This window comes from Jaculus jaculus, chromosome 21 (genome assembly GCF_020740685.1).
Source record: "Jaculus jaculus isolate mJacJac1 chromosome 21, mJacJac1.mat.Y.cur, whole genome shotgun sequence".
Lineage (NCBI taxonomy): Eukaryota > Metazoa > Chordata > Mammalia > Rodentia > Dipodidae > Jaculus > Jaculus jaculus.
The window spans coordinates 7,073,235-7,089,232 of NC_059122.1; the positions used below are offsets into that span (position 1 = coordinate 7,073,235).

General features: G+C 53.9%; 1 protein-coding gene across 1 annotated transcript; it reads left to right on the top strand.

Annotated features, from left to right (window-relative positions):
* The first annotated feature begins 544 nt into the window (after positions 1-544).
* Bsnd (barttin CLCNK type accessory subunit beta) lies at positions 545-15,998 on the top strand. Its single transcript, XM_004671339.2, has 4 exons — positions 545-977; positions 12,726-12,817; positions 13,396-13,653; positions 14,189-15,998. Exons 1-4 carry the CDS (start codon positions 801-803, stop codon positions 14,622-14,624), a joined length of 963 nt encoding a protein of 320 aa, XP_004671396.2. The 5' UTR covers positions 545-800; the 3' UTR covers positions 14,625-15,998.

Consider the following 15,998-nt stretch of genomic DNA (forward strand, 5'->3'; position numbering starts at 1 on the left):
GGGATTAAAGGAGTGTGCCAACATGCCTGGCTCTCCTTTCTTTAAAAAAAAAAATTATTATTACTTATTTATTTGAGAGCCAGAAAGAGAGAGAGAGAGAATGGGCACGCCAGAGCCTCCAGCCACTGCAAATTAACTCCAGACGCGTGCGCTCCCCCCCTTGTGCATCTGGCTCATGTGGGTCCTGGGGAATCGAACCGGGATCCCAACCGCTAAGCCATTTCCTTCGGCCCGGAGACTAAACTTCTCAGCTATGAGGCTGTGTACCCGGGCGGTCTTTTCTAGAGGCCTTGGGGGGGGGGGGGTCTTCTGGAATGCTCTGTCCAAACTGAAACGTGCAGATGGACGGGCACAAGGGAGTTTCCAAGGCCCCACTCCACTTTGGATGGCAGAAATGTCCTTGCTTCCCAGTGCTGGGAGGTGGGGTGGTGGAGCTTTCCTCACCACAGGGCAAATGAGGCGCTGTCAGAGCCCTGGCTGGCCCAGCCCCTGAGACTCCGCCCCTGTGCAAGCCTGGAGCTCAGATTCACACGCTGCTGCGGGCAGCTGGGCCCAGAGGGAAAGAGAGCTGCTGCGCTGCAAGGTGGATGGCTGGGGCACCTGCCCACTGAAGCACGCCACCCCCAGCCCTGCCAAGCCTGGTGGCACTGGCGAGGGTCAACTAGACCCATAGGGGGACGATCTCGCCTGCCCCCGGTGGTGGGGAGCTCTCAGCTTCGGTTCTTAGCAACCCAGACCTGCCCCCCGCTCTCGGGTGAGCCTGTCCCCGGGGTGCACATGCGGGGGGCCGGCCGCTCATCATGGCCGATGAGAAGACCTTCCGCATTGGTTTCATCGTGCTGGGCCTATTCCTGCTGTCCCTGGGCACGTTCCTCATGAGTCACGACAGGCCGCAGGTCTACGGAACCTTCTACGCCATGGGCAGCGTCATGGTGATCGGTGGCGTCATGTGGAGCATGTGCCAATGCTACCCCAAGGTAGGGACAAGTGGGGGTGCTGGGGAGCCATGAAGGCAGGGGGGAGCCATGAAAGCAGGGATGGTGGGGATGGGGGGCAGGTTACCAATCCCCTACCCCCTTCTCCAACCACTGTGTTCTTCCCACCTGGAACCCCCCTGTACCCTGTCTTCTCTCTGGAGCATTCTTTGGCCATGCACCCCTGTCTCGTCACGAGGCTTGCTCGAATGCCCCTTGCATCTGGAGCCTCCAGCCAGGCAGCAACGGGGACAAGGCACAGAGCGCTGTCCCCAGGCTCGATCTGAAGCCACCCGGTGAAACTTCAGCTGTTCCCTGTGCGGTTCCTTTTCACCGCGTGGCTCCGTGGAAGCTGAGCTCCGGAGTCCGGGTCGAGCTTAGTGTGTGTGGCTTGAAGGATGGCCTGTCCCACGCCACCCCCTGCCCCCTCACACGCCCTCCTGTGTCCCCAGCTGCTGTCAACAAACTCTGGGCGCTGCTGGTCTCAACTTTTCGATGCCTCATCTCTGTGCCCCAGCCTTGCGGAGCCACTCAGAGAGGGAGGGACATTGAATGGAGACTCTTGCCTTTTGTTTCCCTGAGCCTCGATGCTTTCATCCACAAAAACAAAACAAAACAAAAAAACAGGGCCCCAGGTTTTCCTTCTCCGTTGCCCCATGGGTGGTTAAGCTACGAGGAAAGGCAGTGTTGCGTTTGGATGCGTCCAGCAGGAAGACCAGGTGGAAAGGAGGGAGGTGGTTATTACATCTGCGGGGCTTGCTGATCCTGACACCTAAGGACCCCAGCCGTCCAGTCCCTTCCTCTTTTGGGGAGTTGCGCAGGAACTCCGGGGAGAGAAGGAGGCTGGGCCCTGGCTGAGGCTCTCCAGCCCTAATCACCACCACCCCCAACACCCCCCCAACTCCCCTGTGGCCAGCCCTGGGCTGTCACTAGGGGAGAGCTTGGGCAGTCTGCACTGGTTTGGAGCCATTTACCAAGCAGTTTACAGTCAACTCGCTCAGAGGTCACCGGGAGAAGAGAGTTTTGAGGCCAGAGCTACTGTGTCACCAAAATGGGGGGGGGGGGGGAGAGGAGGGGAGGGGACATTGGGCAGGCAGCATCCTTCCCAGGGCAGCCGAGAGGACAGAGTTGGTGGCAGGGCACGAGAGGGCGCAGTGTGGTATTAATGAGTAACTGTTGATGGGCTCATGTGCTCCGGGGTGGGGGGGGGGTAGTGAGGCTGGGGTGGCGGCGGGGGGGTTGGGTGGGGGGAATGCATGCCTCTTATTTCCTGGCCCTCGGGCTCAGATTCAAGTCCCTGTACCTTGTGCTACTTCTGTGACCTTGGCAGAGGGGGGAACCTCCCACCCTGAGCCAGTGGGAAGGGGGGATTGTGGGGACGGAGCGGTCCCGACATATCACAGCCGCACAGAGCAGACGGGGAGACTTTTTCTCAGGACTCGGCTGGTGGCGCTGGATGGCTCGCTGGGCCACATCACAGGTGGACTCCAATAAGGACAGTGTCAAGCAGGGACACACGTGAGGGCAAGGCTAGGTTGGGCCATGGTGGCTCCTCCTCCCTTTGATTTGCTCCGTCAACTCTCTGTGCCAGCCTGAGGGAGAGCCCCAGGGAGTGGGAATTTTCTGTATCGAATGGGAGAAATACCAGCAAAGAGGATCGCTAGCCGGGATGCCAGGCCGGGGCTAGCCAACGCCAATATGAATGAAGCTCTTCCGCCTTTGAGAAAGGAGCAGGGGTCCTCGGGGGAGATGCAGTTTTCTGCCTCATGGGGAAAGGGTGAGCCTCACAGAGAAAGCCAGTCTCTGCTTGGTTACTTACAAGTCCACCAGACAGGGAAGCTATTCCAGACAGAGTAGCATGACGGAAGAAACACAGGATAGCTTGTGGTGGGCAGGGTAGTAAAAGAAGGGTACAGAAAAGTGGGGCTCAGCTCCTGGGAGCTTGCAATGCCACATGCGGGATTCAGACCTTCCCCCCTTTTGTGGACGGGACTTGGAAAGGATATGTCCAGTGTTGCGGTCAGGTTCGCATTGCTGGCAGAAATCACCCGACCAGGAGCAGCTTGGGAGGGGGAAAAAGGTTTATTTGGGCTTACAGACTTGAGGGGAAGCTCCATGATGGCAGGGGAAAACGATGGCATAAGCAGAGGGGTGGATGTCACCTCCTGGCCAACATCAGGTGGGCAACTGCAACAGGAGAGTGTGCCAAACACTGGCGTGGGGAAACTGGCTATAACACCCATAAGCCCGCCCCCAACAATACACCGCCTCCAGGAGGCATTAATTCCCAAACGCCATCAGTTGGGGAGACTCGCATTCGGAATACCTAAGTTTATGGGGGAGCCCCGAATCAAAGCACCACATCCAGTGTTGCAGTTTAAAGGTGCCGTCAGGCTGGCATTGGGAAGGAGGGCGGTCTGATCTCTTCTTTGACCCAGGAGAGATAGGGCAGTCATCAGGACTAAGGCAGGCTTGAACACAAGGCTGTAGGATCTGAGCAGGTGCATCCATTCCTCCTCATGTGGGGAGCCTGGGCATGCTCCGGCTCTTCACTGTGCCTCTCTCATTGGTTCGCAAAAGCACATCTGACCTGACCTGGTGCTCATGTGGGCCTCGGGCCTGGGCCGGGAGAGGCAATTAAGTCAGGGCATGTTGCAGTCAGGATCTCATTGCTGGTAGAAATCACCCAACCAAGAGCAGCTTGTGGGGAAAAAAAGAGGTCTATTTTGGCTTACAGGCCTGAGGGGGAAGCTCCACGATGGCAGGGGAAATGATGGCATGAGCAGAGGGTGGACATCACCACCTGGCCAACATTAAGTGGACAATAGCAACAGGAGAGAGGGCCAAACACTGGCAAGGGGACACTGGCTATAACGCCCATAAGCCCGCCCCCAACAATACACCGCCTCCAGGGGACGCTAATTCCCAAATCTCCATCAGCTGGGAACCGAGTGTTCAGAACACAAGTTTATGGGGGCGGGGGAACACCTGAATTAACCCCCACAGGGCATATCTAGTGGGTGGGGCTGTCGGAGATGCTGAGCCTGAGAGCTGATATGGAACACGGGAGCTGAACACCACCTTAGGGCCTGGACTCAAGATGTGTCTCCCAGTGACACATCTCTTCCGGCAGGGCTCTGCCTGCTGGAGACTTCCGCAGGAAGCTTAATCCTGATCAAAAGTACCCGAGAAGTGGATGGAGTGGCGGAACCTCAGCCCAACTTCTCACTCCTGCCTGTTTTACTAGAACGTGAGGCAAGAAGCTCATGGTTGACTATTGGCTTCCATCTCCATGCTTCTTTCCTGTAGGACCTGGTCACTGTTCAGCCTAGACAAAAATCCAGTGAGTGGGCCTGGAGAGATGGCTTAGCAATTAAGGTGTTTGCCTGCAAAGCCTAAGGACCCAGGTTCGATTCCCTAGCACCCACATAAGCCAGATGTATGAGGTGGTACCTGTGACTGGAGTTCATTTGCAGGGGATAGAGGTCCTGGCTCACCCGTTCTCTCTCTCCTCTCACTCTCAAGTAAATAACTATTTTTTAAAAAATAAATCTAATGGGTTATCTCCTTTGAGACTCTTCTAGAGTCGCCATTGTTGTGGATAAAGGCTGAGCTTTCTGTGTCTGACACTCTGAGGGTCTCCAGGACTGACCACCCCTACTGACCTTCAACTCTGCCCACCCTTCCTCTCCCTTAGAATAAAGACTTGTGGTGTTTTAAGATGTGATGTCTTGCTGTGTCCTCAGCCTTAACATAATGTGAATGGTGGTAACAGTGATGTTAATGACGGGGATGATGGGGTGTGGTGATGGTGATGATGGTGATAGTGACAGGGATGATGGGGTGTGGTGATGGTGATGGTGGTGGTGATAGTGATGGGGATGATGGGGTGTGGTGATGGTGATGATGGTGGTGATAGTGATGGGGATGATGGGGTGTGGTGATGGTGATGATGATGGTGATGGTGACCGGGATGATGGGGTGTGGTGATGGTGATGATGATGGTGATAGTGACGGGGATGATGAGGTGTGGTGATGGTGATGATGATGGTGATAGTGATGGGATGATGGGGTGTGGTGATGGTGATGGTGATGGTGATAGTGATGGGATGATGGGGTGTGGTGATGGTGATGGTGATGGTGATAGTGATGGGGATGATGGGGTGTGGTGATAGTGATGATGATGGTGATAGTGATGGGGATAATGGGGTGTGGTGATGGTGATGGTGATGGTGATAGTGATTGGGATGATGGGGTGTGGTGATGGTGATGGTGATGGTGATAGTGATGGGGATGATGGGGTGTGGTGATGGTGATGATGGTGGTGATGGTGACGGGGATGATGGGGTGTGGTGATGGTGATGGTTATAGTGATGGGGATGATGGGGTGTGGTGATGGTGATGGTGATAGTGATGGGGATGATGGGGTGTGGTGATGGTAATGATGATGGTGATAGTGATGGGGATGATGAGGTGTGGTGATGGTGATGATGATGGTGATGGTGATGGGGATGATGGGGTGTGGTGATGGTGATGATGATGGTGATAGTGATGGGATGATGGGGTGTGGTGATGGTGATGGTGATGGTGATAGTGATGGGATGATGGGATGTGGTGATGGTGATGGTGATGGTGATAGTGATGGGGATGATGGGGTGTGGTGATAGTGATGATGATGGTGATAGTGATGGGGATAATGGGGTGTGGTGATGGTGATGGTGATGGTGATAGTGATTGGGATGATGGGGTGTGGTGATGGTGATGGTGATGGTGATAGTGATGGGGATGATGGGGTGTGGTGATGGTGATGATGGTGGTGATGGTGACGGGGATGATGGGGTGTGGTGATGGTGATGGTTATAGTGATGGGGATGATGGGGTGTGGTGATGGTAATGATGATGGTGATAGTGATGGGGATGATGAGGTGTGGTGATGGTGATGATGATGGTGATGGTGATGGGGATGATGGGGTGTGGTGATGGTGATGATGTGGTGATAGTGACGGGATGATGGGGTGTGGTGATGGTGATGATGTGGTGATAGTGATGGGGATGATGAGGTGTGGTGATGGTGATGGTTATAGTGATGGGGATAATGGGGTGTGGTGATGGTGATGGTGATAGTGATGGGGATGACGGGGTGTGGTGATGGTAATGATGATGGTGATAGTGATGGGGATGATGGGGTGTGGTGATGGTGATGATGGTGGTGATGTTGACGGGGATGATGGGGTGTGGTGATGGTGATGATGGTGCTAATAGTGACGGCATGATGGGGTGTGGTGATGGTGATGATGATGGTGATGGTGACGGGGATGATGGGGTGTGGTGATGGTGATGATGGTGGTGATGGTGACGGGATGATGGGGTGTGGTGATGGTGATGATGGTGGTGATGGTGATGGGATGATGGGGTGTGGTGATGGTGATGGTGATGGTGATAGTGACGGGATGATGGGGTGTGGTGATGGTGATGATGGTGATGATAGTGACGGCATGATGGGGTGTGGTGATGGTGATGATGATGATGATGGTGATAGTGATGGGGATGATGGGGTGTGGTGATGGTGATGATGGTGGTGATGGTGACGGGGATGATGGGGTGTGGTGATGGTGATGATGATGGTGATGGTGACGGGATGATGGGGTGTGGTGATGGTGATGATGGTTGTGATAGTGACGGGGATGATGGGGTGTCGTGATGGTGATGATGGTGATGATAGTGACGGCATGATGGGGTGTGGTGATGGTGATGGTGATGGTGATGGTGATAGTGATGGGGATGATGGGGTGTGGTGATGGTGATGGTTGTGGTGATTGTGACGGGGATGATGGGGTGTGGTGATGGTGATGGTGATAGTGATGGGGATGATGGGGTGTGGTGATAGTGATGGTGATGGTGATAGTGATGGTGATTATGGGGTGTGGTGATGGTGATGATGGTGGTGATAGTGACAGGATGATGGGGTGTGGTGATGGTGATGATGTGGTGATAGTGATGGGATGATGGGGTGTGGTGATGGTGATGATGATGGTGATAGTGACGGGATGATGGGGTGTGGTGATGGTGATGGTTATAGTGATGGGGATGATGGGGTGTGGTGATGGTGATGATGTGGTGATAGTGATGGGATGATGGGGTGTGGTGATGGTGATGATGATGGTGATAGTGACGGGATGATGGGGTGTGGTGATGGTGATGGTTATAGTGATGGGGATGATGGGGTGTGGTGATGGTGATGATGATGGTGATAGTGACGGGATGATGGGGTGTGGTGATGGTGATGGTTATAGTGACGGGGATGATGGGGTGTGGTGATGGTGATGATGGTGGTGATGGTGACGGGGATGATGGGGTGTGGTGATGGTGATGGTGATGGTGATAATGACGGGATGATGGGGTAGGTGATGGTTATGATGTGGTGATAGTGATGGGATGATGGGGTGTGGTGATGGTGATGATGGTGATGATAGTGACGGGATGATGGGGTGTGGTGATGGTGATGATGTGGTGATAGTGATGGGATGATGGGGTGTGGTGATGGTGATGATGGTGATGATAGTGACGGGATGATGGGGTGTGGTGATGGTGATGGTGATGGTGATAGGGATGGGGATGATGGGGTGTGGTGATGGTGATGGTGATCGTGATGGGGATGATGGGGTGTGGTGATGGTGATGGTTGTGGTGATTGTGACGGGGATGATGGGGTGTGGTGATGGTGATGATGGTGGTGATAGTGATGGGATGATGGGGTGTGGTGATGGTGATGGTGATGGTGATAGTGACGGGGATGATGGGGTGTGGTTATGGCGATGATGGTGGTGATAGTGACGTGATGATGGGGTGTGGTGATGGTGATGATGATGGTGATGGTGATGGTGACGGGATAATGGGGTATGGTGATGGTGATGATGGTGGTGATAGTGACGAGGATGATGGGGTGTGGTGATGGTGATGATGTGGTGATAGTGATGGGATGATGGGGTGTGGTGATGGTGATGATGATGCTGATAGTGACCGGGTGATGGGGTATGGTGATGGTGATGATGGTGGTGATAGTGACTGGATGATGGGGTGTGGTGATGGTGATGATGATGGTGATGGTGACGGGATCATGGGGTGTGGTGATGGTGATGATGGTGGTGATAGTGACGGGGATAATGGGGTGTGGTGATGGTGATGATGGTGGTGATGGTGACGGGGATGATGGGGTGTGGTGATGGTGATGATGGTGGTGATAGTGATGGGATGATGGGGTGTGGTGATGGTGATGGTGATGGTGATAATGACGGGATGATGGGGTGTGATGATGGTTATGATGTGGTGATAGTGATGGGATGATGGGGTGTGGTGATGGTGATGATGGTGATGATAGTGACGGGATGATGGGGTGTGGTGATGGTGATGATGTGGTGATAGTGATGGGATGATGGGGTGTGGTGATGGTGATGATGGTGATGATAGTGACGGGATGATGGGGTGTGGTGATGGTGATGGTGATGGTGATAGTGATGGGGATGATGGGGTGTGGTGATGGTGATGGTGATAGTGATGGTGATGATGGGGTGTGGTGATGGTAATGATGATGGTGATAGTGATGGGGATGGTGGGGTGTGGTGATGGTGATGATGATGGTGATAGTGACCGTGATGATGGGGTTGGTGATGGTGATGGTTATAGTGATGGGGATGATGGGGTGTGGTGATGGTGATGGTGATAGTGATGGGGATGATGGGGTGTGGTGATGGTGATGGTGATGGTGATAGTGATGGGGATGATGGGGTGTGGTGATGGTGATGATGGTGGTGATAGTGATGGGATGATGGGGTGTGGTGATGGTGATGATGGTGGTGATGTTGACGGGGATGATGGGGTGTGGTGATGGTGATGATGATGGTGATAGTGACGGGGATGATGGGGTGTGGTGATGGTGATGATGGTTATAGTGACGGGGATGATGGGTTGTGGTGGTGGTGATGATGGTGGTGATAGTGACGGGGATTATGGGGTGTGGTGATGGTGATGATGGTGGTGATAGTGACGGGGATAATGGGGTGTGGTGATTGTGATGATGATGGTGATAGTGATGGGATGATGGCGTGTGTTGATGTTGATGGTGATAGTGATGGTGATGATGGGGTGTGGTGATGGTGATGATGATGGTGATAGTGACGGGGATGATGGGGTGTGGTGATGGTGATGGTTGTGGTGATTGTGATGGGGATGATGGGGTGTGGTGATGGTGATGGTGATGGTGATAGTGATGGGGATGATGGGGTGTGGTGATGGTGATGGTGATAGTGATAGTGATGGGTATGATGGGGTGTGGTGATGGTGATGATGGTGGTGATAGTGATGGGATGATGGGGTGTGGTGATGGTGATGATGATGGTAATAGTGATGGAGATGATGGGGTGTGGTGATGGTGATGGTGATAGTGATGGTGATTATGGGGTGTGTTGATGGTGATGATGATGGTGATAGTGATGGGGATGATGGTGATAGTGACGGGGATGATAGGGTGTGGTGATGGTGATGGTGATAGTGATGGGGATGATGGAGTGTGGTGATGGTGATGGTGATGGTGATGGTGATAGTGACGGGGATGATGGGGTGTGGTGATGGTGATGGTGATGGTGATAGTGACGGGGATGATGGGGTGTGGTGATGGTGATGGTGATGGCGATAGTGACGGGGATGATGGGGTGTGGTGATAGTGATGGTGATGGTGATAGTGATGGGGATGATGGGGTGTGGTGATGGTGATGGTGGTGGCGATAGTGAATGGGTGGATGGGGTGTGGTGATGATGATGGTGCTGGTGATAGTGATGGGGATGACATTGATGATGAAGGTGGTAATGCTGATGATAGTGATGATGATGATGATGGTGGTGGTGATGATGCTGATGATAATGGAGGTCATGATGGTCGAGATGGTGATGATGATGGTGGTGAAAGTGATGATTATGATGGTGGTGATGATATTTGTGGAGATGGTGGTGGTGAAGTATTATGATGCAGGTGGTGATAATGGAGGTTATGATGATGGAGACAATGATGATGATGGTGCTGTTGGTGATGGGATCTGAGACATGAGGGAGAAGAGTTAGTTTCTAAGAAGTAAAGGCAAGCTGAATGTAGGACATGGGAAAGTTCATCCCTTTCAGGAATCCAAGCGCTCCTCCACCCATCACTGCCTTCTCTTTTCTATCATGGAGTTTTCTTTCTTTCTTTCTTTCTTTCTTTCTTTCTTTCTTTCTTTCTTTCTTTCTTTCTTTCTTCCATTGTTGTTTATTTGAGGCAAGCCCAATAAACTAGCCTTTTTTTTATGCGAGAGAGTGAGAGTAAGAACTCACATGTGCCAGAGAGAATTGGTGTGCCAGGGCTTCCAGCCAGTGCAATCAAACAGGCAGATAGAGAGAGAGAGAGAGAGAGAATGGGCCTGCCAGGGCCTCCAGCCACTGCAGACTAGCTCCAGATGCATGCACCCCCTTGTGCATCTGGCTAACATGGGTCCTGGGGAATCGAGCCTTGAACCGGGGTCCTTAGGCTTCACAGACAAGTGCTTAACCTCTAAGCCATCTCTCCAGCCCTTTTTTTTTTTTTTGGTCTTTTGGGGGCAGGGTCTCTCTGTAGCCCAGGCTCACCTGGAATTCACTACATAGTCTCTGCGTGGCCTCGAACTCACATCAATCCTCCTACCTCTGCCTCCCAAGTGCTGGGATTAAAAGCGTGTGCCACCACGCCTGACTGATCTTTGGTCTTCTTTTCTTTTCTTTCTTTTTTTTTATTTTTTTAAAAAACACTCTCATCATGGCAGTATTTTTTTTGGGAAATATAAACAGAGACAGAAATCAATTCATAATTTATACCATTAGCATGCACTTAACTGGCAAGAGAAGTAGCAAGTTCTTACAGAATGTACTGTAGGAGAAAGTTGTAGCATCAAGGCAACAAAAATTTGCATTTTAGAAATATTTTTCTATGGTACTTTTTACACTGATACTAATTTTTAAGTAAATATGAGCAACAGTTTATGCTCCCCAGCATGTCAGAGAACATTGTTTTTTTTTCCCCAAATATTTATTTATTGGAGAGAGAGAAAGGCAGATAGAGAGAGGGAGAGAGAGAGAGAATGGGTGCGCCAAGACCCCTAGCCATGCAAATGAACTCCAGATGCATACGCCACCTTGTGCAGCTGGCTTACATGTGACCTGGGGAATCGAACCTGGGTCCTTTGGCTTTGCAGGCAAGCTTCTTAACCACTAAGCAATCTCTCCAGCCCTCTGCCCAAAGAACACTCTTATATTGACAATCTGATCATATATTCTACATCCTGGCAGTTGCTGATTCTTTAGTCTGTCACCAGGTATACATTTATATATGGGAAAAGGACTTACACACTTTTAGATCTTTGGTCTTTTGAGTCTGGTTTATTTCCCTCAGCACAGTGTCATCAAGGTTCGTCCATGTCATAGCATGCCTTAAGACTTCCCTTTGTGGTTAAGACACTTGTTTGAGAAGCCAAAGGACCCAGTTTCAATTTTCCAGTACCCACGTAAGCCAGATGCATAAGGTGGTGCATGCTTCTGGAGTTTGTTTGCAGGGGCTGGAGGTCCTGGTGTGCCCATTCTCTCTCTCTCTGTCTCTCTCTCTCTCTGTCAAACAAAGAAGAATAAAAATATGTTTAAACAAAGACTTCCTTCATAATGTTGAATAGGTATTCTGCGATGTACCTTTGCCATATGTTGCTATCTGTCACTGAGCAGCGGACGCTGGCTTTGTCTCCTCTGGGCTTTGGTGCACAATATCACACTGCCCTATGCGTCAGGGCACGTGTGTCTCTTGGAAACTGTCCCCATTATCCACACGAGCACAGAGAGTCTCTGGAGAAGGGGGTGGCTATCCCAGTACCCACAGCGAGGACCTGGCAAAGGAGAGATTCTCATCTTGCATGTCCCCCAAAGGCACGACTTTCTCTGCCCAGCCCTGTCCTTTCCTTCCCCACCACCCAGCGGCAACTCTGGAGCTAGACTGTTTAATCTTGAACGTTTAAGGGAGGGTCTGGGGAGATGGCTTAGCGGCTAAGGCGCTTGCCTCAAAAGCCAAAGGGCCCAGGTTCGATTCCCCAGGATCCACGTAAGCCAGATGCTCAAGGTGGCGCATGTGTCTGGAGTTGGTTTGCAGCGGCTAGAGGCCCTGGTGCTCTCTCTCTCTCTTTCTCTCTGAGTCTCAAATAAATAAAAAAAAAAAAAATAGAAAATAGTTTTTAAAAGTTCAAGGGTAGAGACTTGGTAGTTCAACCACAGCCATCTCCCATCTCTGCCTCCTGCCACAGCCTCTGTGTCCTGAAGCATATGACAGTGACGTGCTTTGTTCTCATTGCCCAGGTACAGGCAGAATGCCTGCCTGTGTGCCGGGCATGTGCTGGCCACATGTCGAGAACCCTGGGACATGATGAGCTTGGCCTGTCGCTCACAGCTGCTCCAGTGCCTGGGGCGGGTGCCTGCATGCAGCAGGCGCTCCATGATTGCCCCGTGGAGGAAGAGAGCCGCAGCTGTGGGGACAGGCTCCTAAACTGCCTGTCACTCACTGTCGCTCACGCAGAGAGGTTGTCCAGGTCCCTCTTCTTCGTGAGGGGTGTACGGAGAGGTTTCCCCAGTCTGGTAGCAGCTGCGGGGACAGTGTGGGGATGGCCAGCCCCGAGCCCTGACCAGCTGCAGAAGCCACCTCCCTTTGGTTCTACAGGTCACGTTTGTGCCCGCAGACTCTGACCTCCAAGGCATCCTGGCCCCGAAGGCCCTGGGCCTGCTGGAGAACGGGCTGACGGAGGTCAAGAGGTAAGCGCACTGGGCGGACCCTCGGCCCGACCTCTCAGGAGGAGGACCAGGACAAGGGGCACTGTCGTGTCCTTTTTTCCGGCTTCCTTTCTTGTCTACCACTTCCTGAGAACACACTTTTAGAAATCACGGGTTGGGGGCTGGACAGATGGCTTAGCGGTTAAGGCGCACGCCTGTGGAGCCAAAGGACCCAGGTTCGATTCCCCAGGACCCACGTAAACCAGATGCACAAGGGGGCGCATGTGTCTCGAGTTTGACTTTGCAGTGGCTACAGGCCCTGGTGTGCCCGTTCTCTGTGTGTGTGAGGTTTAGCAGAACTCTGGGTTCACCATCTTCCATTTTGCTATCACACCCTGCGGTGGCCTTCGTGGGCATCAAGGGTCACCAAGCTCGGAGTCAGGTCATAGCTCTGCCACTTAATTTATACGCCTTGCTGGACCTCTGCATCTGTGACCTGCATACAGTGATGTTCCCCCTGAAGGTGTCTTGTGAGTTCCAAGGCTGACGCGTCCAGAGTAGACAGGGCCATATTGAGTACACTGATGTCCACTTGACAATCTTCCGTCCCCTGTCCCCAGCCCCCAGCCCCCCTACGTCAGGCTGTGGGAGGAAGCTGCCTATGACCAGAGCCTGCCGGACTTCACCCATATCCAGATGAAGGTCATGGGCTACAGAGAGGACCCCCGGCCCCTGCTGACCCCCGAGTGGACGCTGGGAGCCCCCGGCAGAGGAGAAGGTGGATCTCATACCTCTGCTCAGGCCCCCGTGGAAGCTGCTGTGATCGTTCACAGGGGCTCCGAGGAAGATGAAGGAGAAAGACCCCTAACTCAGGGCAGGTGAGTGAGTGCGGGTGGGGGGGCACAGGAGTTGGGGGTCACCACCCATTTCCAGGGAGGGGATTGGAGGGCTGGACCGCGCCTTCAATCCCGGCACTCTGGAGGCAGAGGTCGGAGGATCACGGAGAGTTCGAGGCCAGCTTGGGACTACAGAGTGAATTCCAGGTCAGCCTGGGCTAGAGGGAGACCTTAAAACAAAAACAGACAAAAAAGAATGGGAGGGTGGCAGGCCACAGTGGGTGGCAGCCCCTTGGGAAGTGACCAGCAGGAGGGGGCAGGCATGGGATGCTCAAAGGCAGACGGCAGCTCTCACGGGCAAATAAAGCTGGGCTAGTACATCTGGTGGGCTCAGATTCCCGCTCTTTGTAAACTTGGCAAGTCCTGGCTCTCCTGGGCCTCGGTGGGTATTCGCTCTCCCTACCTCTTTGATTTCCAGGGGAGGAAACTGAGGCCCACTGTCCTCAGGCCATGGGGGGGGGGGCTGCGATCGGAAGCCAGGCAGCGTAATCTAGTTCCATGGCCTTTTCCTCTGCAGACCCCCAGCCTATTCCCGAGGCCCTGCGCCCCTGGCCTCCTTCCAGGATGACCTAGACATGGGCTCCAACGAAGGCAACAGCTCCCAGTCATCCCCACTCTACAGGGAGGAGCCACACCCCTCCCCCCAGGGGCTGGGGACCCCTGGGGGGCCTTTGGATCGTTTCCATGACTTTGCCCTCATCGACGACACCCCCACGTCGGAGGACGCGGCTCTGGAGGGGCAGGCGTGGGGGGCGGCCGGGCCCAACCACCAGCCCCGGTCTCTGAGGGTGAAGGAAGAGGATGCTGCTGACACAGAGCAGGAGGACCCCGAGCCGGAAGGGGAGGATCTGTACTACGGTCTCCCCGACAGCCCCGGGGATCCCCTCCCCGACAAGGAGCTGGGGTTTGAGCCCGACGTCCAAGGCTTAGATGGAACTGCCTCTCGGGTCTAGCCTGGCCGGCCACGCTGCTCACCCCAAGTGACCTCGCGAGGCCTCGGTCTCCCCCGTTTGCAAAGTGGGGTCGTGGGGGAGAGGTGGAAGGAATGCACGGGACGCAGATCTCCCCCAGGGGAGCGCACGCTGTGGCTAAAGCGCAGGTGCCGTGGAGCTGGCCGAGAACCCGCTCCAGCCAGGCTGCTAGAAACGCTTTCTGCCCCTTAAGCTGGCCTCTCGCAGGGACCCCTCCATGGTGCTACCCAGGGCCCCTTGTCCTTTCCTGTGGCTTCTCAGGGCCCTGTACCTGCTCAGTTTTGGTTCTTTGGTGGATCGTGTATGAGTGGGTTTCCTGTCCTAGTCTTGACTGTAGCTCCTTGCTTGCTCCAGGTTCTGAGGTCCTCTGTGACTGACCCCCCGCCCCCCCCTGCTGACCTCCTGGCCTTGCCTCTGCCTGGCCCTGTCCTTCTCCTCTTCCAAGGCTCCCCATCTGCTGGGTAACTCGTCCTCATACCCTTGGCCAAAGTGACCTTCCTCTGTCAGCTTTCCTGACGTCCCGTCTCTCCTGGATGGAAGAGTTTCCACTTTGTTATGTCCCCCATGGGGCATGAGCACGGCTGTGGCCTGTCACCTGCTGCCGTCCAAGGGGCGTCAGGCAGGCGTCCTGGCCTTATCCTGGTCTCCAGGGATCCAGAGTCACCAGCCATCAAGCACACTGCAGAGCTCAGCCGATCCAACAACCCTTGAAGATCCTGTCACCCTCCCAAACGCTGACACTCATGTCCGCCCCCACTCCCCGTTCTTGCGCCTTTCTGGAAGGTCATTTAACAGCCAGAAGGACACGCGTGCATCAGCTGAGAGAGGGCGGCTTAATCTCATTTGACTTCCGTTGGCATTGACGGAGTATCTGCCTCTGCCTCGTGCCAGCCACTCACCCGGGGTCTTCAAGGGAGGCGCAACGGTGAATTCCTAATACGGTCCATGACCCCAGAGAGCTCACGATCTAGACAGCATGCTGTATTATAAGTTAGGGTGCCGGAGCTGCGGCGGGTGTCATGGAAGATCCACACACTCAGAGCTGGCCTGGACCGCCCGGGACTTTGGGGACCTCAGCGTGGGCTGGACTCTGGGCGCAGGTTGGGGTGGGTGGCCCTAGCGAAGGGAAGGAAATGCTGTGGTGTTGGGTGAGAAGGACGCATGCTTCCCCTCTCCTGGGCCGTTACTACCTCTGTAGGGGAGATGCCAACGCCTTCTATGTGATGCAGATCGTACGGTGTCATGCCTCCACCGCAGGTGGGGTGAGGTGTATGCTGCTGTGATCCGCTGTCATTTGCCTCGGGCACAGTGCCACCGCCAGGAACCAAAATAAAAGTTAAAACCTTTTCCACATCA